At 56.0% G+C, this 23,937-nt stretch overlaps 1 protein-coding gene across 2 annotated transcripts; it reads left to right on the top strand.

The window, feature by feature from the left end:
• Positions 1–1,735: 1,735 nt before the first annotated feature.
• On the top strand, positions 1,736–23,066 carry Siglec1 (sialic acid binding Ig-like lectin 1, sialoadhesin). 2 transcript variants are annotated; one of them, XM_005380797.2, is made up of 22 exons: positions 1,737–1,939; positions 5,787–5,862; positions 6,338–6,697; positions 6,923–7,222; positions 8,360–8,626; positions 8,937–9,191; positions 10,893–11,192; positions 11,669–11,926; positions 12,690–13,019; positions 13,190–13,447; positions 13,627–13,929; positions 15,400–15,657; positions 15,779–16,090; positions 16,907–17,158; positions 17,373–17,642; positions 17,732–17,983; positions 18,285–18,587; positions 19,085–19,345; positions 20,016–20,318; positions 20,532–20,634; positions 20,924–20,993; positions 21,532–23,066. In XM_005380797.2, exons 2-22 carry the CDS (start codon positions 5,814–5,816, stop codon positions 21,565–21,567), a joined length of 5,100 nt encoding a protein of 1,699 aa, XP_005380854.2. In that variant the 5' UTR covers positions 1,737–1,939; positions 5,787–5,813; the 3' UTR covers positions 21,568–23,066. The 2 variants fall into 2 exon arrangements, 1 of the variants encoding a protein (XP_005380854.2); XR_001233251.1 differs by lacking the exons at positions 20,532–20,634; positions 20,924–20,993; positions 21,532–23,066 and adding an exon at positions 19,740–19,898 and having other exon boundaries at positions 1,736–1,939; positions 20,016–20,108.
• The last annotated feature ends 871 nt before the right edge of the window (positions 23,067–23,937 follow it).

Here is a 23,937-nt window from a genome sequence, read left to right as displayed (position 1 = left end):
ATCAGTCTTGCTCTTCTACCCTAAGGCGGGTAAGCAAGTTGGATATGTCGTGGGTTGTGTCTGGATGTCCCCCTCACAGCCTTGTGTGCTCACAGATGGGGCTTTCAGAGGTGGCCGGATCTGGAGTGTATAATGCTGGGATGAAGGATGTAATGCTAGGATTCAGGGGACAAGTGCTGCCTGCCCTGAGGGTGAGTAGCCTGGATAAGACATAAGGCTCAGAAAGAGGCTTGTCGCTTGTCGCGTGCTGCTTGCTGTTTGGATGCTTCTGCTGCCTTCTGGCTGCCATGGACTGTTTTTCCCCTGCGATCCCCTCTGCCATTCACCTTGCCTTGGAGCCAGCAACTATAGACTGAAATCTCTTAGAACTGAGCCAAAATAAACCTTTCCTCCTTTTACTTTGGGTGTCAGATATTTTGTCTTAACAACTAGAAAAAGCAACTAAGACAGGTGTGTTGCGGTTGTGATAGGCTTCAGGTGGCTAATGTAGCTAAACAAACAGCCATACGATTCCCTGAAGCACCCCGCCAGGAGCCCACAGAGGCTCCGTGGGGCTGAGGAGGCTGGGCACTGCTGGGCTCCACTCCAGCCCAGAGGGCTGCTGTCTACGTGCCCATCTTTCACGCTCTTTGGACCAGAGGGCTGGCTGGAGTCTGCCCTTTGCACAGTGGTGATGCAAATGTTCACGTAGCACGAGGACATTTTGAAACCTTGCTCATGTCACATCCACTCACATCCACTGGCCAGGATGAGTCATGTGGCTAAGATAGACTCAAAGGCAGGGGTAGGGTGGGGAAGCAGTATGAGAGAAGGTATCTGCAGAGGGAAGCTTGGTACCAGTATGTCACCGTCCCACAGTCATAGAGCCACTGAGGAAGGAGGCAATGAGAGCAAAGCCCTTGGGTTTGGTCAGAAGAGAAAATGACCCAAGTTTAGAGTGCCCAGAGGGGTGACAATGAAGGACAGAGTGATAGAAAGCTGATCTCTTGGGCCCTGAGGATGTCAGGATAGGATGTTGCCAGACATGTGCTTTGGGCCACTGTGACCAGAATCCTGGATCCACCCTGATTTAAGGTTTTACCCGCTTTAGATCTGCACATATGGGCTGGCCCACAGGGCCCCGGGGGCCTGATCTGCCATCTCAGGTTCTCACCAAGACAGGCAGGGGCTGAGTTGAGTTGAATTTGAGTTGCAGAAAAAATTTTTAAAAATGTGTTATCACTTGTATCTGGGGTTGTTTGGAACAATTAACATCTGTCTAATGTGTCAAGTACATGTAGTAGCCCCTCAAAAAAATGAGCTCCAGAACTGTAATTATCTCCACTGTGTGGGGACTCTCCTCTTCTGCCTTTAGAATAAGGGACAGTGAGGAAGGGACATTCTACCTGGCCTGAGGAGTGTCCTGGATATTGGAGCCCCTGGATTCCTACAAGTAGGACCTGCTTCTTGAAAGTTTGTAGAGGCAGCAGTCAGGCACACAGAGGCCCTGTGGGAGGACCTGGAGAATAAGGCAGCTTTGGTCTGGGTACCCTGATGTCCCCCACCAACATTGGGCTCCACTTGTTCCCTATCAGCAGAAGTCTCCCAGTCTCCTGCCACAGTGGCCCAGAGAGAGGGGGTGAACATGGCTGGTGAGTGGGTACCTCATCCCCTTTTTCATTTGCCTGGGAGGAGGCTTTGCCCCCCCATCTCACTTCTGCTTGCTCACATTCTAAAGAGTCCCAGGCTGGCCTGCATCGATCCTTCCTGTGTTGGTGTTGTGCAAGTCTGCAGCTGCCTCCCTGACCCAGGAGCTCTGGGCTAGGCAGAGAACGAAGGCACTGGGAAAGAGGAAGCAGAGCTGAGTCCTGATCCTCATCGCTTGCGGTGCAGAGACAAGGAGCCAGCTGCATGCTCCAGGAGCTCCAGCTGCTCCTGGGGCTACTTCCTTCTCGAGCAGGTACTGCTGACCCGGGGCCTGGGGCTGGGGGAATGGAGGGGATGTGGCTGGGACTTGTGGAGGGCATATGGATGTGAATGCTGGACCCCAAAGAAACTCAAGCCTGAAACACTAATCAAAGCTGTACTCTGAACCCAAATCCCCCCACCACTCTAAATCCTCCTAAACCACAGCCCTGATCCCAGCCTCCCCTCACCTACATGGCATTGGCAACCACTTACTAATCACCTTCCCCATGCAACCCCAGTGGATCCGTCCCCCGCACTGCCCAACCCCCACCCCCTTCTCCCAGCCAGGCCTCCACTTGTCCTGAGCATCACCCGCAGCCAACTCCTGCTGTCACTCACACTGTCTCCCGGCCACCCCAATCCCAGCCTGAATTCCATCCCAAACTCCATGCTGCCATGCCCATTGGCTGCCCTCGCTCTGACCTACCCCATTCCACTTGGTCCTTCACCTCTGTGCCTGTCTGCACAGGACCCCATCCTGCCCCACACAGCTCAGGGAGTGGGTGCTCTGGCCAGGGCCATGCAGAGCCCCGCTAAGGAGCCAAATGTGAGCTTTCTGCTGTTCCGGTCAAAGCCATGCACAGTCTTCATGGATTCTATGGCTTGCAGAATGAATTTTGGGCCTGCGTTTTGGGGCTTTCCTCTATTTTGAAGACAATCTACTCCTGGAATGGCCTGTCTATACCCTGACTTCCTGTCTCCGGTCAGAGCCCTCCAGCTGGCTCTATCACCCCATGTCCCCATGTCCCTCCTTCTCCAGCCAGATAGGGAAGTTGGGGAGAAGCCCTGGTGTCGGGAAACAGAAACTGAATTCTATACCCAGACACAGCTGGCTACAGTGAAATGACCTCTGCCCTATCCCGCCTGGCTGGATTCAGTCTCAGGGTCAGAGGCTAGGGACTTGGGGCCTCAGCCTGCCCAGATATCCTGGGACAATTGGTCTCACGTGCAGCAAACGCAGGCCTCCCTGGACTACCAGGCCATCCCAACCCATCCCGATTCCAATTGCAAGAGTGGAGATTAAAACCCTGTCATTGGAGCACCCAAGATTTGGGAACACAAGAATGAATGTCAGGAACTTCTGTTTGGGGACAGTGCTGTTCCGAAGAGTCACTGTTTGAGGGAGGACCACAGGGATCCCTGCCCTGAAGTATCTTCATTCTTCACTCCTTTCCCAGGACTGGAATCATCACCACCACGGGGCAGTGCGCACCCACTAGGCCCAGCCGCCCCCAACCCAAGCTCAGGGGCACCTTCCCCTCCACACCAGGTTTCATGCAGGCAGGAGAGGCTCTCTTTCTGCGTTCGTGCCTGCTTTTTCTTTCTGCGTGGGTCTGGGCTGCCCCCTGAGGCCAGAGACTGGGGCCAAGCTGGGGGCGGGTACAGATCCCTAGGAACAGAGCAGGCCTAGAACTGCCCCCAGATGAGGTCAGGTCCTGGTTGCCCGCCGAGCAGAGTTCTTCCGGTCCTGCCTGTGCCCTTGCTCCACTCCCTGCTAGGACATCCCTTCTGCCTTCTGTACCAGGCTCAGCACTGCTCAGGCATCAAAGTACTTCGGTCCCACCCATGCCTGGTCTCTGCCCCTTCCCAGGTGTGCCCTAGGGTAGCCAGCAGTCAGCTGAGGCGGATGGGCTGGGGCCTGGGAGATGTCATGCATTTCCTGTCCCCACTTCCAGCCTCCCAGGCCTTCCTATCGTCTGCTGAGTCAGCAGGCACCAGGCAGGCTTGCAAAGTTCGCTGTGCGCACGTGTGTGTAGATGGTGCCATGTGCATTTTATGTGATTTCCCGCTTAAACTGTCTTATGTGCTCTTGGTAGCAATATGTGTATCCGCAATATTGTGTAACCATCTCACTGTCTCTTTCCAGAACTTGCTCAGCAGCCACACAGAGACTCTGTACTCATTAAACCCTAACTCTCCACTCTGTCCTCCCCGCAGCTGCTAGTAACCTCTATTCTACGTCTTGTCTCTAGGAATTTATATATTGTAGAAGTTTCATGTAAGCGGAATTATATACTATTCACCCTTTTGTGTCTGACTGATTACACCTGATGTGTTCAGCTGGGTATCGTATCTCGGCTATTTTGGATGCTGAGGCAGGAGGACTGCAAGTTCAAAGCCAGTCTAGGCAACTGAGCAAGATCCTGTCTGAAAATTTAAAATGCATAAAAGGGCTGGGGATGTAGCTGAGCAAACCCTGGGTTCAGTCTCCAGTACTACAAAGCAAAACCATAATGCTTTTAAGGTTCCTGTGTCATAAGCAGCTTCTGGATGTCATTCCCCTTGAGACTGATCACTGTTCCACTGCACATACATAGAGTATCTTCTGGTCCATTCTTCTGATGTGGACACTGCTGCTGTTTCACCTTTTGGCTATTGTGAAAATGCTACTATGAACTCTGGCAAACGAATGCCTGCCTGAGTCTGTGCTTTCTATACTTGTCCATATATGCCTGGGAGTGGGATTGCTGGGTCATTTCATGATGTTATATTGAATTTTTCTTTCCTTTGCCGTACTGGGGACTTAACCAGGGCCTTCACACTGAGCTACCCACTCCCTAATTCATACCTGTGGGTCCCACCAGAGGCACTGCATGGCCCAGGGCCTGCCTTCAGTGCATGGTATACAGTAGGCATTTAACTTAAATATGAAGGGTATGTGCTGGGCAGGGCCCTTGTGCTACCTGGCACGCCTAGACTTGCCTTGCCACCTCTCGGCTTCTACTCTGAACCCCAGAGGGCCTCAGGGGCCCACACCCCTTTCTCACTACCAAGCAAGTCCGAGTATGCCTGGAGCTCTGTACTGCTGGAGGCTGCATGTCCGTAGTGCCAGGTCCTGCCAAGGCCAAGGCAAACAGGTAGCTCTAAGGTGACTACCAGGACTCTGATGGGGAAGTTCCAGCTGAAAGTGCCATCTGTGCTTACCTTGAAGTATGGATACGATCTTTGTAGACAAAGATTACTTGTGGTGTAGACGGCACAGCTGGGTAGCTAGGAGCCTGCGGGCAGACAGGACAGGGGCAAGAAATGGAAGTCTTTTACCTCTTAAAGGCAATGGGGAGCCACAGAAAGTTTTTAAACAAAGGAGTGACTCTTAAAGGCAGCGCTTTGGTAAAAGGAGTCAAGTTCTATAATGAACAGGCCTGGTGGTACAGTCCTGTAATCCCAGCACTCTGAGAGGCTGAGGCAGGAAGCTCTCAGTTGCTCAGCTTGGGCTAAATATTTAGTGCCTTAGTGAGACCCCGTCTCAAAAAGAAAATGGGCTGGGGATACAGTTTAGTGTGAAGGCTGTGGGTTCAATCCCTGGTACCACAAAAACAAAACAAAACAGAAAAAAACAAAACAGAAAAACTCATAATGGCCTGGTAAGCCTTATGATAAGGAAAAAAATTTCAAGTGAGAAACCCTCCTTGTCACTGGGTGCCCTGGAGTCAGTCACTGGGCGTCTCTGGGCTCCAGTTCCTTCCAGCTTGGGTGGGAAGGAGGGGGCCAGGAAGTGAAGGAGGAGGTTAAAACAGCTGATAATGGGCCCTGGGACTGTGTTCCTGAGGGGCGGGGAAAGAAGAACTTGGGGTCGGGCCAAGGGACACAGAAGGCTTTCTGGGGCACACCACCAAGCGAAGGCATTTCTAGGCACAGCCCCAGCCTGGGAGGTGGGCTCCGGGCTCCCTGCTGGGGGCCACTCTGGAAGTCCTAAGGAGACCTGTCCCCGCCCTGGGTTGGCCAGCACAGCAGGTGGGACACAGGGCTGGACTTTCAGTGGGCTCTGGGGCTGAATGCCCTGAGGTATCCCAAGGAGACCCGTGTGTGCCCAGCCAGCCCAAGCATTGTCCTCTTAGGCACCAGAACCAGCCCCGGACGCTGTTATGGGCTTCCTGCTCCAGCTGCTCATCTTCACTGCGGTCCTTCCCTCAGGTAAGCTGTGGCCTGCACCTGGCTCCCAGGGGCCTACCAGTGGAGGTCCAGCCTTGGCAGACTGGACCATGCCTGGTGAGGGCTGGCTGCTGAGATTTTTTTTTTTTTTTTTGGTTTTTCTCCTGTACCGGGAATCGAACTCATGACCTTGTGCTTGCCAGGCAGGCGCTGTGCTGCTGACCTAAATCCCCAGCCCCTTAGCTGCTGAGATTGAGGAAAGACACAGGGAGGTAGTGGAAGGGATAGGCAGGGCCAAAGTCCCTCTTGGAGCCACCCTGCCAAGCTTCTGAGCAGCTGTGGGGCAGGGATGCCCCCATCTGGGGGAACCAAGAAGGACTGTGCTAGGGGGCTTTGTGGGGGCACGGCAGGGTTTGGGGGCCAATCTGGGGCACCTTTCTGGAGCAGATGGCAGCAGGGCTCTGTGGCGTCCCCAGGCCATATCATCCTTCTCTTTGCTCCTCCACTCCTCCCACAGGCCAGCCCTCATGGGGCGTCTCCAGTCCTGAAGGCGTGCAAGGTGTGAAAGGGTCTTGCCTGCTCATCCCCTGCTCCTTCAGCTTCCCTGCTGATGTGCCAGTGACCAGCAGCATCACCGCCATCTGGTACTATGATTACTCGGGCAGTCGGCAGGTGGTGAGCCACTCAGCCAGCCCCGAGCTGGTGGAGTCGCGCTTCCGTGGCCGTGCACAGCTGCTGGGAGACATGAACCACAAAACATGCAGCTTGCTGCTGAATGACCTGCAGCGGGAGGATGCTGGTGCTTACAACTTCCGCTTTGAGATCAGTGAGGGCAACCGCTGGTCGGACATCAAAGGCACCTCGGTCACTGTGACAGGTAAGGATGGGGCGGCCTGGCTGCAGCCTGGCTCCCTAGCTCACAGCCTCATCTTTGCCCTGATCTCACCCTGGCCAGTGTTGGCTCCACCCCAGACCCACACTGCTTCCTCCTTGCATCCCTTCTGAGGTCTCTGGACCAGAGCTCCTCCCTCACCTGGGGTTGCCAGGGCAGGAGATCACAGGTGTGTGTATGGGTTCTGAGTTCTCCTGTCTTTGTCCTCAGAGGAGCCCCGTGCACCCACCATCGCCTCCCCCCAGGAGCTGCTCGAGGGCACAGAGGTGACCTTCAACTGCTCCATACCCTATGTGTGTCTGCGGAAGCCAGTCAGCCTGCGGTGGCAGGGCCAGGACCCCACTCGCTCTGTCACTTCCAACATCCAGAAACTTGACCCCACAGGTGGCGTCAGCCACACGGAGACCCTCCACACAGCCCTGTCCTGGCAGGACCACGGTCGGACCCTGCTGTGTCAGCTCTCGGTGGCCGACCGTAGGAGCGAGGGCCAGGTCTACCTCCACGTGCAATGTGAGTGCCCAGGGAGGGGGCATCCTTGCTACTAAGCCCACATCTGTGGCTGTCTGACAAAAAAGCAGCCCCTGGAAACGGTTTCCTCCCTGATGCCAAACCGGTCACACCCAGGCCTCCAGGCAGGGCAGGTGGAGAGAGATGGCCAAACCAGAAGAGCCAGGAGCAATGGCTCTCTTCCGCCTTTGCTGGGTTCAAGAGGGCCTGTCTGTGAGGCCCAGCAGGGCAGAGAAAGGGAGACACAGGAAGTTCCAAGTAGCTTTGGGGGTCGGTGGCAAGTGCCCTAGACCTCAGCCCCTCTCTGGAGGATGCTGGGGAGAGCAGCATACCCTTTTCCTGTTTTAAATTGCTCGTGGTAATGGTGATCAGGGCCCTGGCTGAATAAGTGGAAAAAGCTCAAGTCTCCTCCATTAGTTACGCTTCTTCCTGGCTCAGTCAAACTGCCACCTGTTCCGCAAGGCTGGCCGCTCACAGGTGTCAGGCTGTAGGCCGCTGGCCCCCATGCACTAGAAGGGCAAATGCTGGGCAAGTCCCTGGCTTCCCAGGGCTGTGTTTTCCCATCGGTAGAGTGGAGTTAATTACTGTTCCTCTCTCATGGAATTGGAGGAAAATGAAAGAAGGTAGTTAGAAGGGTGCTTGGCATTTGGAAATGTGAGCTTTTATTCACATGTTTACATACAGGCCTTGGAGCAAGAGTTATAGACTCGGTTTCTTGCTGTTGCTAATCTCTTCCTTACAAACTAGTCGCCTCTTCTGAGAGCTAATCTGATGCTGCCTTTCGCGCCCCTGCCATTAAGGGGCTGGTCTCTTCTCAACAGCGACCACAGTCCACTAAAGCAGTGTGGCGCCTGTGCTCTCTCCATGCAATTCACCCCGACCAGGACAGAGCAGCAGGCAGCACTGTGAAGCAGAAAGCCACAGGAGGCAGCATAAGCAAGCACCAACCAGTTAGGAGAGTTGGGTTGGAGAAGAAAGGAAGCAGGATGCGGGGCAGGACCTGCGCTGGACACAGGCCGCTTGGGTCTGATGTTTTCCCTGGGTGGCCTTCCTTACAGCAGAGCTTTGAAAGGCAGGGAGAAGTGTCCCCCACCCTGTCCTCCCTTGTACCTCACCTGACACCCCCATGGGGCCTTGCAGATGCCCCCAAGGGCGTGGAGATCCTCCTCAGCCCCTCGGGCCGGAACATCCTTCCAGGGAGCCTGGTCACACTCACCTGTCACGTGAACAGCAGCTACCCCGTTGTTAGCTCCGTGCAGTGGCTCAAGGACGGGGTGTACCTCGAAGCCAGTGGCCCCATGCTGCAGTTGTCCCAGGCAGTCTGGAATGATTCTGGCGTCTACACCTGCCAAGCCGGGAATACAGTGGGCTCTTTGGTCTCGCCGCCCATCAGACTCCACGTCTTCAGTGAGTCCTGGGGGAGCTGGATTGAGCCTGAGCAGGGAGGGGTCTGGCCAGGGTGGGTGTAGAGACCCAGCTCTGCCTCCATGTGAGATGGATGTCAGCTGCTCTCTGGGAGGTGGGAGGTCAGGTGGACCCCGCTAGACAAGATGGGGAAGTGCAGGGTGATTCTAAGTGCCTGCTCCGTATGGGAGGTGAGGACAGTAAAGTAGAACCTGCAGAGATTGAAGCTGAACAACTGCACCCCAGGATTCTAAGAGGTTGGGCCTAAGAGTCACTGGGGAACCTCCCAGCATGCCTTATGCTGCTCTCACAGTGGCCAAGGTCAAGGTGAGTCCATCAGGCCCCATCCTGGAGAACCAGACGGTAACGCTGGCCTGCGACACACCAAAGGAGGCACCCAGTGAGCTCCGCTACAGCTGGTACAAGAACCAGGTCCTGCTGGAGAACGCCCACACCCCCATCCTGCGGCTGCACTCGGCCGCCAGGGCCGACACTGGCTTCTACTTCTGCGAGGTGCAGAATGCCCAGGGCCGCGCGTGCTCTGACCCCGTCAGCGTGCTGGTCAGCCGTAAGTGGTCAGGGTGGCATGGCAGTGGACACTGCTGGGGCAGGACAGGAGAGTGGGGCACTGCTGGAGGGTTAGGGTCCCTGGCATGAGAGCTCTGAGGCCACTTTACCCAGATGGTAAACCGGGTGGACTCTAGCCAGGTGGCCTGGAATTCATGGCACATCTGTGCACACCTGGGCAAGGCTTTGACCTCCCTGGGCCTCAGTTTCCTCCTGCTTTTCAAAACATTTTATTTGGAGCTGGGGATGTAGCTCAGTGGTAGAATGCTTGTCTAGCATGTGTGAGGCCAGGAGTTCAATGCCCAGTACTAGAAAAAAAAGTTGTATTTGGAAATAAATTCAAACTTATAAAAGTTGTAAGAATAGTACAAAGAATTATCATATACCTTTAACCTAGATTCTCTGAATACATTTTGGTACATTTACTTTGTTCTTTCACTCTCTCTCCCTCTGTCTCTTTCTCCTACTGAACATCATAGCTGTGCTTAGCTTGCCTTAAGCACACATGCTTAGCATGCTTCTCAGCTTATGGTTTGGCTGGATCCTCTAACACACAACGTGCTTCATAATGAAGTGTTGTGTGGCTTGTGTAATTTATTGACTACCTGTGCCAGTGGTTTGTCCTTGTGATCATGTGGGTGACCGGGGACTACAGCCACTACCACTGCCCAGCACCTCGAGACAGGACTATACCACAAATCACTAGCCAGGGAAAAGGTAAAACTCAAACTTCAAGCTGGGTGTGGTGGCACATGCCTGTAATTCCAGCACTCAGGGAGCTAAGGCAGGAGGATTGCTGTGAGTTTGAGGCCAGCCTGGTGATATAAGGGAGTTCAAGGCCAGCCTGCACTGCACAGTGAGACTCTGTCTCAAAAAAACCAAAACCAAAATCAAAACCAAAAACACCTCAAACTTCAAAATAGAGTCTCCATAGAACATGTATTGCTTTCACTTCAGTGTAAAGCTGAAATAAAGGAGATGGAACCATGCAAATTGAGGATGGTCTACATTTCTATTCCTGTGCTGCAGACACGATGCCTCTTTGCCCCTGACTTTCCTGTGTGTATTTCTCAAGACCATTCCTGTACACAATTCCGGTGCAAGAGCCATGATTAGGAAATGTTACACTGATCCAAGACTAAGCTACAGAACTTGTCCAAATTTTAACAATTGACCCAGTAATGTCTTCTACAGCATTTTTTCCTCTGCTCCAGTAGCCAATCCAGGTTCACACATTTGGGACTGGGTCTTTGTTTTTCTTTGTGCCGTGTCCTGTCCTTCTGGGACAGCTCCTCAGTCTTCCCTTATCTTGCATGACATTGAACTTGAAGAGCACAAGGCTGGCCTCAGCATTTGTCTGAGACTCTGCCCTTTGTCATCCTCAGTGAGTCCTGTCGTCCTGTGGAGAGGCCCACAGTGTCGGTTTGTCCCATGCTGGTAATGTCCCCTTGGATTGCTCGGTTAAGGTGCTGTCCACTGCCTGGTCTCTACTGGTTTTCTCATCTTTAAAGTGGGGCCCTGACCCTCCCCCTGGCAGCTGTAAGGACTGATGGGACAGTAGAGGGACTTGTCCAGCCCAGGAGCTCCTGGACAGTCACCGTCCAGGATATTCTGGGGCAAAAGTGTCCAGGATCATAAGTTCTGATGGGGGACCCCGGAAGTTCCATCAAGGGTGACAGGCCCACCTCTGGTCTCCACACAGACCCACCGCTTGTCCCGGACCTGAGTGCCTTCCTAGAGACACAGGCCAAGCTCGTGGGCATCCTCCAGTGCTCTGTGGTCAGTGAGCCCCTGGCCACACTGGTGCTGTCTCACGGGGACCTTATCGTGGCCTCCAGCTCAGGGGAGGGTGATTACGACCCCCGCTTCACCGTCTCCTCGGCTCCCAACTCCCTGCGCCTAGAGATTCGAGAGCTGCAAGCAGCTGACAGTGGGGAATACCGGTGCACAGCTGCCAACTCCCTGGGAAACGCAACCTCCACCCTGGACTTCCATGCCAATGGTAAGAAGGGCACAGACGGTGTGGGAGTGTGTGTGTGTGTTTGTGTGCACGTGTGTGTGCATGCGTGTCAGGAGCCCCACATGGGAGGCTTGCTGTGGCCTCTGCCTTCTAGGAGTCCAGGGTCTGCACTAGGAGTTAGATGAAAGAGGCAGAATAGAGAAGTGGGGTGTTGCAGCTGTTGGTGTGTATGCTGCCCTCCCTCCTTCTGAGGCCAGGGTAGACACAGCCTCATAGCAAATCAGTCAAACCAGGACTTTGGCACAAGCTGGGCTGTGGCTCAGAGTCCCCAGCTGTGCGGCAGACAGCTACTACCAATAGGTCCAAATTGGCATTCGAGGCCGAACCGTCCTGATCCACCACTCACTAGCCCAGACCTGGCTACAGTCATGGCGAGGGGGAGGTGAAAGCTCCTGCTGCAGGTGGTGGGCGGAGTGGGGCCCTTGCAGCCCCCCCCAGCCTCCTCTCGCCTCTTGTAGCTGCCCGGCTCCTCATCAGCCCCTCGGCGGAGGTGGTGGAAGGGCAGGCGGTGACTCTGAGCTGCAGGAGCGGCCTGAGCCCAGGGCCCGACACCCGCTTCTCCTGGTACCTGAATGGGGCCCTGCTCCTCGAGGGGCCCAGCAGCAACTTCCTGCTCCCTGCGGCCTCCAGCACCAGTGCCGGCTCTTACCACTGTCGCGCCCAGGACAGCCACGGAGTCAGCGGCCCGTCCGCGCCCGCCGTCCTCACTGTGCACTGTGAGCAGCCTTGCCCGGCCACGCCTGCTTGGGGAGGGCCACCCAGGGGACCAGCAGCTGCCCCACCTCCTCCAGCCCACTTGACCCCATCCTTCCCTGGGGCCCACAGCAGGAGGGTGGTCAGAGGCTGGCCACTGTGACCTCTCCACCCAGGGCTGAAGTCGGGATCATGAGGCTGGGAGCTCTTCTACCTCCCTGTGTCCTGGTCTCCAAACTATCTCCTTGGTGTCCTGGCCTGCCTCTCTCCTCAAAGCCATCCTGACCCCATATCCAAGATTTGTTCTCTGGGTGGGCCCTGGGACAACAAACTCCTATAGATGTGTACATGCCCTGCGGCTGGGCCCCCAGGGATCCTGTAGATACTAAGGCAGAAACCTTTGGCACAGGACAGACCAGGCCCTCTCCATCCTGCCACAGGCAGATACCTTGCAGTAGCCAGGGGCTGAGTCCTATTCAGGGCACATTTAAATTCCAGAAGGCCTCCCTGACACACATGCACAGGTCCTGCCTCAGGAGCAGCTGAGACTTATGGCCACGTAGCATGTACGTCCCAGCTAGAAACCTGCTCCACTTCTTCCAGGAAGGGTCATCCAGCATCAAGGCCCTGGTCTGGTTTCCCTTTGGCAGTGCACAGCTTGCACAGCTGTCTTAGGTTGCTCTGGGGCCATGTCTTTGTCCAGTGTACTCTGGCAGCCCAGCCTGGAGTGGACCTGGGGCCCTGGCAGTGGCGTGGGGGTGAGTGCCCTGCTCTTCCTCCCCTCAGACCCCCCCAACCAGCCCACACTCACTGCACGCCTGGAACTGGATGCTGCTGGAGCTGAGGCTGGAAGGCGTGGCCTCCTACTGTGCCGTGTGGCCAGCGACCCGCCTGCCCATCTACGGCTGCTCCACGGGGACCGTGTTGTGGCCACATCATCGGTGGGAGGCTGTGGCACCTGTGGGTGCTGTGCCCCACGCACAAAGGTCACCAACGAGCCCAACCTGCTGCGGGTGGAGATTCACAACCCGGTGCTGGAGGATGAGGGCGTGTACCTGTGCGAGGCCAGCAATAACCTGGGCAATGCCTCCGCCTCAGCCATCTTCAATGCGCAGGGTGAAGGGCAGGGGCGAGTGGAGGGGGCAGGGGCCGGAAAGGGGCAGGGATGAGTGGAAGGGGGATGGCTCGCATCTGTAGCCCCCGGGCCTTCCTTCTGGTCCCTGGGTGGGGTGGGTGTGGTCAGAGCAAGGGCTGTCTCCAGCAAACCTGTGTCCCCTGCTCTCCAGCCACTGTCCTGGTCATCACCCCGTCCAATTCACCGGAGGAGGGTGCAGAGGCCAACCTGACTTGCAGCGTGAGCCGGGAAGCCCCCGGCAGCCCTGCCAACTTCTCCTGGTTCCGGAATGGGGAGCTGTGGACTCAGGGCCCCCAGGAGACGTTGAGGCTGCCATCTGTGGCCAGGACTGACGCGGCCCTGTATGCCTGTCGGCTCATCACCGAAACCAGCACCCAGCCCTCGGCGCCTGTGTTCCTGAGTGTGCTCTGTGGGTGCCAGGCAGGGCAGCAGGGGGCTGGGGGCTGAGGCACACAGGGTGGGGCTGGAGTATAGGGAGGGCAGAACCTGGCTGGGCCTGTGCTGTGTGTGTAGGAGGAGGGGATGTAGTGCGGCAACTGGAATGTGGTGGGCTGGGTGGCAGGAGCATGACATCCCCTGTTCCTGCAGATCCCCCGGACCCTCCAAAGCTGTCAGCCCTCCTGGACATGGGCCAGGGCCATATGGCCATGTTCATCTGCACTGTGGACAGTCATCCCCTGGCTCAGCTGTCCCTGTTCCATGGGGAGCGCCTCCTAGCCAGCAGCCTTGGACCCCAGCTCCCATCCCATGGTAGGCTCCAGGTCAAGGCCTCTCCTAACTCCCTGCAGCTAGAGATCCAAGAATTGGCCCTTGGGGACTCTGGTCACTATCACTGTGAGGCTACAAATATTCTGGGATCGGCCAACTCCTCACTCTTCTTCCCCGTCCGAGGTAAGTGTGTGTCCTGTGATGATGGTAGACCCAATACCAGGGGGCTATTTGGTCAGATGTTGGGTTTTATTTGTGCTGTGGATTTTGCACGGAAATTGTAGTCTTCTTCCTTTTAAAGCCAGCCAGCCTCCCTTTGCCTCCTAGTAGACACTTTTTGCCTGTAGTGATGCAGGAGCACCCCCCCCCAACAAAAAAAAATTGCAGCAGCCACCAGGAGGCAGTGGCAATTGGGCAAGGTGGCTGGTTTGGTTAACACATTTCTAACATAACTTACTTGTTAATAACATAATTTTGTTATAAGTATACAAAAAATTCTCATACAAACCCTAATATGCACATGTATTATGCACGTATATGTATAAATGCATATACATATACATACTGTATCCATATTCTTCTCTACAAAAATTCTCCCTGAGCAAATAAACAAGAGAAAAGGAAAAGTAATTTCTAGAAAGTGAAGATCAAAGAAATACACATGCTTCCTTTCCCATAATGACTAGCAGTGGCGAGTTTTGGACATTTATTTTGGACCTTTGTTCTGTGTATCTTTTCTTATTTATTTATGTGCTTATGTATGTATGTCTTTTTGAGACAGGGTCTTGCTATGCAGTTCAGGCTGGCCTTGAGCTTACTTTGTAGCCCAGGTTGGTCTTGAACTCACAACGATCCTTTTGCCTCAGTTTCCAGAGTGCTGGGATTACAGGTGTGCACCACCACAGCAGGCTTCTTCTTTATTATATCCATTGCAAAGGCAGAGAAATCAGGGGCTGTCTTTCTCAGGAGCTCGCTCGCTGGCACATGACCTGCAGGTCCCGCTAACTCTGGACTAATGTGGTTTGGGTCCTGGCACGGCCTGTGCTCCTGGTTTCCACCCAGCACTGTTTTGTCACTCTCAACCCTCATCTCATCTCTTCCTGCTCCAGAGCTGGGGACTGACAAGGACCTACCCTTGCCTGCTTCCCAGTGCCTGGCTCTTGTAGCCTGGAGCTGGGTGCAGAGTGGCTGCAGAGGGCTGGAAAGAACTCAAGGTGCACAGCTGCCAACCTACTCCCCAAGCCCTGGGTTGGCCATCCGTACTATTCACAGTCAGGCCGGTGACCCTCAGCTTGACCTAAACCTCTCTTATTTCAGTGCTTTAAGGGTCGAGCCAACAGTTGTCAGGAGCTCACACATGCAGGCACCACACAAGCCCACTTCCCATAGACTCAGCCTCCTGTGGGTGGGATGTGATTGGCAGAGCGAAACCGTAACTCCGGGTGGTAGGCCGTGAGTGCCAGGCAGGACAGAGCTGGTATAAGTGGGTTGGGGCAGGAGAGGCAGACATACTGCTGAAGCTGGGCAGCAGTCTGGAGAGGAGCCTTCAGGGACACAGGCTGGAGTCACCAAGTCCTGCACAGTCATGCGTGCAGCCCTAGACTGCTGGAGTTGGGGTGCCAAGGCCACACCTGCCTCGGTTTCTCCCTGCAGGAGCCTGGGTCCAAGTCTCACCATCCTCCGAGCTCCAGGAGGGCCAGGCTGTGGTCCTGAGCTGCCACGTGCCCACGGGGGTCCCCGAGGAAGCCTCGTACCTCTGGTTTCGGGATGGCCAGCCCCACCAGGAGTGGACCTCGGCCACGCTGCACATTCCAGCTATAACTCTGAAGCAAGCCGGTGCCTACCATTGCCAAGTTCAGGCCCCAGGCTCGGCTACCAGCCTGGCTGCCCCGGTCAGCCTGCATGTGTCCTGTAAGGGTGTGTCCCCCACATAGGTGGGGAGGGGCTATATTCCCCGGTCCTGGCTCTGTGACCATGACAGAGCCCTGGATGGGGGGCCCCGGCCAGGCCCTGACCATTCCCCACCATGCAGACGCCCCACGCCAGGTCATGCTCACCACCCTGATGGACGTGGGCCCAAGGCGACTGGGCCTCATCCTGTGCCATGTGGACAGTGACCCTCCAGCCCAGCTGCGGCTGCTCCACGGGGACCGCCTGGTGGCCTCCACCCTGCAAGCGGTGGGAGAAGCTGCAGGCAGTGATGCCCGGCTGCAGGTGTCCGTGACCCCGAATGAACTGCGCCTGGAGCTCCACAACGCAGTGCTGGAAGATGAAGGCGTCTACACCTGTGAGGCCACCAACATCCTGGGCCGGGCCTCAGCTTCGGCCACCTTTGACGCCCAGGGTCAGTGTATACTTATGTATGTATGTGTGTGCACACGCGTGTACACCCTGAAAGAGAGGACAGGAGATGAGAGAGGGCTCTGGGAGCCACTGAGCTATAACCCCAGCCCTTTTTATTTTTTTTTGAGACAGGATCTTTCTTGTTTTTCTTTTTCTCCTTTTTTTTTAATTATGATTTTAGAGATTGGACCCAGGGATACCCTACCACTGAGCTACATGCCCAGTCCTATTTTATTTTATTTTATTTTATTTTTGTTTATTTTTTGAGACAGTCTCACTATGTAGTTCAACCTGGCCTTGAGCTCACTATGTAACCCAGGCTGGCCTCAAATTTATAGTGATCTTCCTGCCTCAGCCTCCCAAGTGCTGCATTATAGGTGTGTGCTCCCATACCTGATTTTATATTTATATTTATCCTATTTATTTTGAGACAGAGTCTCACTAATTTACCCAGCCTGGCCTTAAACTTGTGATCCTCCTGCCTTAATCTCCCCAGTAGCTGAGATTACAGGAATGCAGCATCATGTCTAGCTGGAGGAGTCCTTTTTAAACACAGAAATTTCCATGGATGCCCAGCTGATAAACTAATCAGAAAGTACATCTTAAGGAGAAACCACAGGAGCACAGAGAGGCCTTGTTCTCCCTGTTTGCCCTTAGCAGAACAGGGACGGGTTCAGGGCTCTCCAGCGATCTGCTTGGGAGCACCCAGGAGAGAATGAGCCCCTTCTGAGGGGCATCCTGAGGGCAATTCACCTGCACAGACAGGTGGCCCACTTCACACAGCCTCAGGCCCTCATGGGTGTCTCTCTCTCCCCAGCCGTGAGTGTGCAAGTGTGGCCCAAGGCCACTGTGCGGGAGGGGCAGCAGGTGAACCTCACCTGCCTCGTGTGGGCCACTCACCAGGCCCAGCTCACCTACACATGGTACCAGGATGGGCAGCAGCGCCCAGGTGCCCGCTCCATCTCCCTGCCCAACGTCACGCTCGCCAATGCTGCCTCCTATCGCTGTGCTGTGGGGTCCCCTGGCCAAGTGCCCCGCCTCTCCACACCTGTCACCCTGGATATCCTCTGTGAGTTTGGCTGGATGCAGGGTTGGGTTCAAGGCCAGGGCCACATAGCTAGCCAGGACTCCACACCCAGCCAGCTGATGGAGCACTGGACAAGGGGCATTGGTTTGGGGAAATGATAGGTTCTCTCTGGGCAGAGAGGCAGCTGGGGTGGGAGCCAGGACCCTCCTGGGTTCCTGCTACCTGCAAGCCCCTTGGACATCTTCTGGCCCTGCAGATGCACCCCGCAGCCTACGCCTGACCTACCTCCTGGAGAGCCGTGCTGGGCAGCTGGCTCTGGTGCTGTGCACAGTGGACAGCCGCCCACCCGCGCAGCTGGCCCTCAGCCATGCTGGCCGCCTCCTGGCCTCCTCATCCACAGCCTCGGTCCCCAACACCTTGCACCTGGAGCTGCAAGAGCCGAGGCCCAGTGACGAGGGGCTGTACAGCTGCTCAGCCCGCAGCCCTCTGGGCCAGACCAACGCATCTCTGGAGCTGCGGCTGGAGGGTGAGGCAGGCCAGGCCCGGGCCACGAGAATCAGCCATGGGAATCAGCTGCAGTATCTGGCTGGGCCCAGCTGACCCTGACCTTCTCAGGTGTACGAGTGACACTGGCTCCATCAGCTGCTGTCCCTGAGGGAACCTCCATCACAGTGACCTGTGAGGACCCCGCTGCACGCCCACCCGCACTTTATGCCTGGTACCACAATGGCCGCTGGATGCAAGAGGGGACAGACGCCTCACTTACGTTCCTGAGGGTCACACGGGCTCACAGAGGGGCCTACTCCTGTCAGGTCCATGATGTCCAGGGCACACGTAGCTCCCGGCCGGCTTCCCTGCAAATCCTCTGTGAGCAGGGACACTTGGCTGGCACTGCCCGGGGTGAGGGTGGAGGAGGGCACTTCTGGGCCCCAGTGGGGGTGCACAGGGAGTGCAGTGGGCCCAGGAATGGGCACTTGGGAAGCAAAGGACTAGGGGCTTTGGGCCCCTGCCTGGAGGACCCTACCCATAGGGTTCCTGGAAGATGTCACTTTAGGAAGTGACCATTTGTCTACAGGCTCCAGGCTGCCACCATCAAGCAGTGGGGGGGAGGGGCAGCAGGAAATACAGAGAGCCTAGACAAGGCCCCCGTCTGTGCCCTGTCCCCTAGATCCCCCCCGAGATGCTGTCCTTTCCTCCTTCCGCGACTCCAGAACCAGCCCCACGGCCATGGTACAGTGCACTGTGGACAGTGAGCCACCTGCTGAGCTGGCACTGTCCCACAATGGCACAGTGCTAGCCGCTAGTCATGGGCTCCACGGCTCAGCGTCTGGGACTGGTCACATCCAGGTGGCCCGCAACGCCCTGCGGGTGCGGGTGCCAGATGTGCCAGCAGGTGATGATGACACCTATGTCTGCACGGCCCGCAATGTGCTGGGTTCAGTCAGCACCACCTGGCAGCTGCGGGTGGAAGGTAAGCGGCAGAGAGGGTGGAAAGGGGGCCTGGGTGCTGTGAGCCAGATCCTGTGTGAGGGGCTGGGGCTCCCACAGGGCCTGAAGGGGCCAAATCACTGGAGGGGTTGCCCAGCCTGGGGGGAGAGGGGGCTTCACCCTGAGAGATCTTGTGAGGGACAGCAGGTATCACAGTGCCCAAGGGGAGCTGGCGGAGGTGAGACAGAGTCCTGCCTTCATGGAGCCCAGTCTGGGGACAGAAGCAGAGCCCTACCCTCAGGCGGGCCAGTCTGAGGGCAAGATGCAGCCTCATCCATCAGATCGGCTGGTCTGATGAGCGAGGCCAGGCCTGGACTGGGAGCCCTGTTCCTGGATGCAAAGCAGCCCTCCTCTTACTCTCAATCTGAGGGGAAAGACACTGTTCCACCCTGGGAAACCCAGGCCCCAAGATGGGTCAAGACCTCTGCACATTGCACAGGACCATAGAGCCCTGACCACCTGCCCGTCCTTACCCTGCAGGTGTGAGCGTGGTGGCCGAGCCGGGCCTGGAGGTGCCCGAGGGCGCCGCACTGAACCTGAGCTGCCGCCTCCCTCATTCCCCTGGGGCCATGGGCAACTCCACCTTTGCGTGGTTCCGGAATGGCCGGCCGCTGCGCATGCATCCCGTGCCCACTCTTTCCCTCAGCCACGTGGGTCGCGCCCAGGCTGGGCTGTACCACTGCCGGGCGGAGCTGCCCTCAGGCACCTCTGTCTCTGCTCCCGTCATGCTCCGAGTGCTCTGTGAGTGTGAAGCCCCTGCCTCAGTCTCCCCGCTTCTTGAGTGCCCCTCTCAGGTTTTCCTCTTCTGTCTGCAAACAGTGAGGGCTTCACAGGGTCCCAGGCCTCCCACCTGCTGGGATGTCCTGTGCATCTGTGTCTTGGTTCCCTCATCTGTGAAAGGGGGGCCATGTCAGCTTCCTGTTCTTGGGAGGAGCACAGGAGATAAGCAGAGTGCCTGGCACACAATAGGCTCTCACCAGCCATGGTCTCATAGTCTAGTCTTCACCAGCACCCATGCCTCATCAGTCAGCTACTGCTGCGTAACAAGGCACCCCCAACTCATGATTCTGTGGGTCTGAAATCTGGGCTGAGCTCAGCTGGGCAGTTCTGCTGGTCTCACTTCATCTGGCTGCAGTTGTCCAGTGGCTCCACTGAGGCTAGATGGTCCAAGATGGCCTTCTCACAGTCATGTTCAGGAAGCAGAGTGAGCAGCAAGGCCTTTGAGGTCCAGCCCTGAAGTCCCACAATATCACTCCTGCCTTCAGTTGCTCAAAGTGAGCCACAGACACCAGGGGTGAGGAAATAGACTCTGCCTCTCCACAGGAGGTGCAGCAAATCATGGTGGGGGGGGCAGAGAGGGAGGGGTTTCTGATCGTTTCCCGAAACCACCACACTCTTCTCCTCCCCACAGACCCTCCCAAAACGCCCACCATGACGGTCTTTGTGGAGCCTGAGGGCGGCCTCCGGGGCATCCTAGACTGCCAGGTTGACAGCGAGCCCCTGGCCAGCCTGAGCCTCCACCTGGGCAGCAGACTGGTGGCCTCCAGCCAGCCCCAGGGTGCTCCTGTGGAGTCACACATCCATGTCTCAGCCTCCCCTAACACCCTGCGGGTGGACATGCAGCCTCTGCGGCCCAGCGACCAGGGGGAATACGTATGCTCTGCCTCCAACAGCCTGGGCTCTGCCTCTGCCTCTGCCTACTTTGGGGTCTCAGGTGAGGGAGGGGCTCCCTCTCCCAGGTCCCTGCGCTGCCTCCTGCTCAGGCCTTCTGCTGTGCCATGGCCTATCTGCCTGGTCTAAACTGGCCTCTTGGAGTTCCCCAGATGGGGGCTTTGAGAGGAAGTGGAAGGGGAGCACTGGGGCCCCTTGGAGGGAGCACTGCGGCCCGGAGCCATGGCTGCCCCTGAGTTCCTCCTCCATGTCGCAGCCCTGCACCAGCTGCATTTGTTCCAGAGTCTCCTTTGGGTACTGGGACTGCTGGCCGCCTCCCTGTGCATCCTGTTGGGCCTGGGGGCCTACTGTGTGTGGAGGTGGGTCTGGGTCTTCCTGCCCTTTTTCCTCCAGCACCCCCACCCACTTTAGGGGAGCCTCCCACCCACCAAGTTCATGCACTGCTACTCCTCCCGATGTGGGAGTTCCCCCAGAATTGCCTCCACCTCGCTGTAGCTCTCTTCTTTCCTCCACCCCACCCTGTCTATGTGGAAGAAAGGGCTGGGGAGGAAGCAGGACGAGGTGCTCTGGACAGTGGGCGCCCTGGGCCAGCATGGGCGGGGGAGGAAAGGAGGAGCGGGAGCCTCAAGTTTGCTCTTGACTGTGCAGGAAGCGTTCTCAACACTTGCACATACGCAGGAGTTTGGAGATGAACTCCGAGGGACACGGGGACACGCAGGTAGGCACCATACACACATGCGCATGCCCAGACCTAATGCCAACCTGCTCACAGTGTCCAGCCAGCATCTGGGATGGTGCCTGGGGCCAGGGGAGGTTGGAGAGGAAGGGCAGGGAGCCAAGACGCCGCTAGAGTGAGTGAGAGCCATGTTCTGCTCAGGGCCGGCTGCGGGACTTTCTGGTCTTAACAGCATCACCCCAGTTCCAAGGCGCACTTTCCAAATACTTTGCCTTTGTTTTGAGTTCTTCAACCCTCCCAAGCCTGCCTATCACCTGGGCAGGGGGCAAAGTGTGCCCCTGTGGAGATGATGAACGACTCGGGGGTCAGAGGCAGAGCTCCTACTATGCACACTCCCACCAATCCCCTTGGGACCCTACCTAGGGCGGAGTGGGGCACACGCGGGACCATGGTTGTGCCCACAGTCCGCCTATGGTTAGGGCTTTCTCTGTGGGAAGTTTACTGACCCTGATACAGGCACGTGTGGAACTTTACTCTGAGCTCAGCAGCTGAGCTGACAGGTGGCACTGCCTTCCCCCAGGAGGAGGAGGTGCTGACGAACCAGGCAGCGCTATGAAGCAGGCAGCACTAGGTCCTGGCTACCTCTGCAAAGGGCATGGTGACATCTGACTTCTGAAGACTTGGCTCCAAGCCCTCTGCCCCCATGAAACGTGGGTGGTGAGAGGTGGGGGAAGCCTCTGTCTACCAAGGAGATGCGGACTCTAGGGGACCCTCAAGAGAACTGAGCTGATTATGTCATCTATTTGTCTCTCTGCCTCTATCTTTCCTCTGGATCTCCTCTCTCCTCTCCATCTCTTCTCCAGAGGAGGCACTGCCCCAAACATCTTTCTCCTCAGTGACACCCCAGACTTTCGGACGATTAGAATAGAAGAGTATCTGTGTCCTCATAGCCCGGCCAGAGTACTCTGTACCAGACAGTGTACACATAAGTAAGTCAGGCTGCTCCAACGTGAGACCAAATACAGAGGCTTCAACATGATAGAATTTTATTTTGCTTTCCCTTTCTAGTCTGGATGTGCTGTGGTGGTGTAAGGTGTTGGGGCTCAGACTCCTTCTGTCTTACTTTTCTCCATTCCTAAAATACAGCCTTTGCTGGTGAGGTTCATGATGGCCCAACTGTGTCCATAGTCCCTCCATCCAGAAGAGGGAAAAATGAAAGTGGAAGAAAGGCACATCCATTCCCATTGGGCACACAACCCAGAAGCTGCATAGATCAATTTTACCCCCTCCCCTTCAGCTGGAGTGTGCGCACGTGGGCACACCAACCTGCAAGGGAAACTGGAGAGGGAGTTTTCCTCTGAGCCCAGAGTCCATTTGGAAGTTTTGTTTCCAAAGGGCTCTCAGCTATGGAGTTAATCCTGGGACTTTTGATATTGGTGGGGATGACCTATCTCGGTGCCCCTGGCCAGCCTGGTCTTAGGCTTCCTGGAAGAGATAGTTGGTCCCTCTTGAACAGTAACACTAAAGAAATCCAGATTTGGTGGTCCCTAGGGTGTGGGCATGCCTGATGGCTGGGTCAGATCTGGCTCTTAGAAGAAGAGGTGCCCCATTTCCTTCCTCTCCATGCCCATCCCAGCTTTAACAGCCTTTTGAATGTGAAGAACAGACATGGATGTGCTCAGCATCCCTGGTCTTGCTCCAGGTGCATTCCTCTCCACCACCGAGTGGGCTCCTGTCATTGTCCTGGTTTTCCATGTACCTGGGGCTGTTAAAGCAAATGAGGGTGACTGACAAGGAATGAAGTACCTAGGAATCGGGGACTGGAAGGAGCTGGTCCTTGAGTGGCTGGTGACTCCCCTTGTGGCCTGTGAGCAGATGACGGGAGGAGCAAAGGGCCTGCAGCTCTCAGATCTGGGCTGAGAAGCATGGAGAGTAGTGGGGCATTAGTTCAGGAGCTCACAGGCTGGAAAGAAATCAGAGGCCAGGTGAGCGTTGTGTGGCTGAGGCCAGACCCTCCCTCACTCCAGTCCCCATTTCTTTTTCTGCCTGATTGCCACGCTCCTCCTGGAGCCTGTCCAGCATGTCTTCCCAATAAATTTCCATCCTATGATGCAACTGGAGTGAGTTTCTTTCTTGTAACCCAAACTTCTGGGCTGGAACACAGAAGACTAAAAAATTAATGGGTTTGTTCTGGGGAACGTCTGCAAGAGGTGGCCAGGGAGTGTAAATCACAGGGCATTATCACACACTGCCTTCTGCTGAATCGAGGGTGTCCCTTCCTGCTCCCTGCGGCTCTAATTGTGTGTTGCTCACCCACAGTGACCAGCACAATGACACCCACAATGACCGGCACAGCACTGGCTTCTTCTACCTTGTTGCTGAGTGGGAGGGTGGAAACCGCGGGTTAAATCCAAGGGTGGGGCAGACAGAGCAAACCAAATGCAGCCAGATGTTTGGGGGCCGTCTGGAGAAGACAGCGACGGGAGAATTGCAGACGGCCAAGGAAGGGGACTTGGGGACATGTGACTTGGAAGTCTTCATTTGTATCTGTGTCCCTCCGAGGGGATATATGTCCATCTTGAGTTGGGTGCTCAGCTGGGTCCTTCCGTGGTCTGAAGTCTCCCTAGACTTTGAGATAAACTTGTAATTAAATTGTTTTTTTTGGTCTTTTCTTCCAGTATCAGGAATCGAACTCACGACCTTGCACTTGCCAGGCAGGCCCTTTTGCTGCTGATCTAAATCCCCCGCCCCTTGTAATTAAATTGTAACATACAGAAAAGCTCACACGTTATTAGTGCGTACAGCTCAATAACTTTTCCAAAAGTAAACAACTGTGCAGCCAGTACAGATCAAGAAACAAAAAATACCCCCAGAGTCCCCCGTGAAGTCCTCTCCCAGTGGCAGTCCCCCAAGGGCTGCTACTGTCTTGACTTCTAACACCATAGATTTCATTTTCCTGTTTTTGAACTTTATGTAAATGGCACTG

This window comes from Chinchilla lanigera, unplaced genomic scaffold, assembly GCF_000276665.1.
Source record: "Chinchilla lanigera isolate Chin_1 unplaced genomic scaffold, ChiLan1.0 scaffold00014, whole genome shotgun sequence".
In the NCBI taxonomy this organism is placed as follows: Eukaryota; Metazoa; Chordata; class Mammalia; order Rodentia; family Chinchillidae; genus Chinchilla; species Chinchilla lanigera.
The sequence above is the reverse complement of the archived record's forward strand: the minus strand, read 5'-3'. Positions and strand labels throughout refer to the sequence as shown.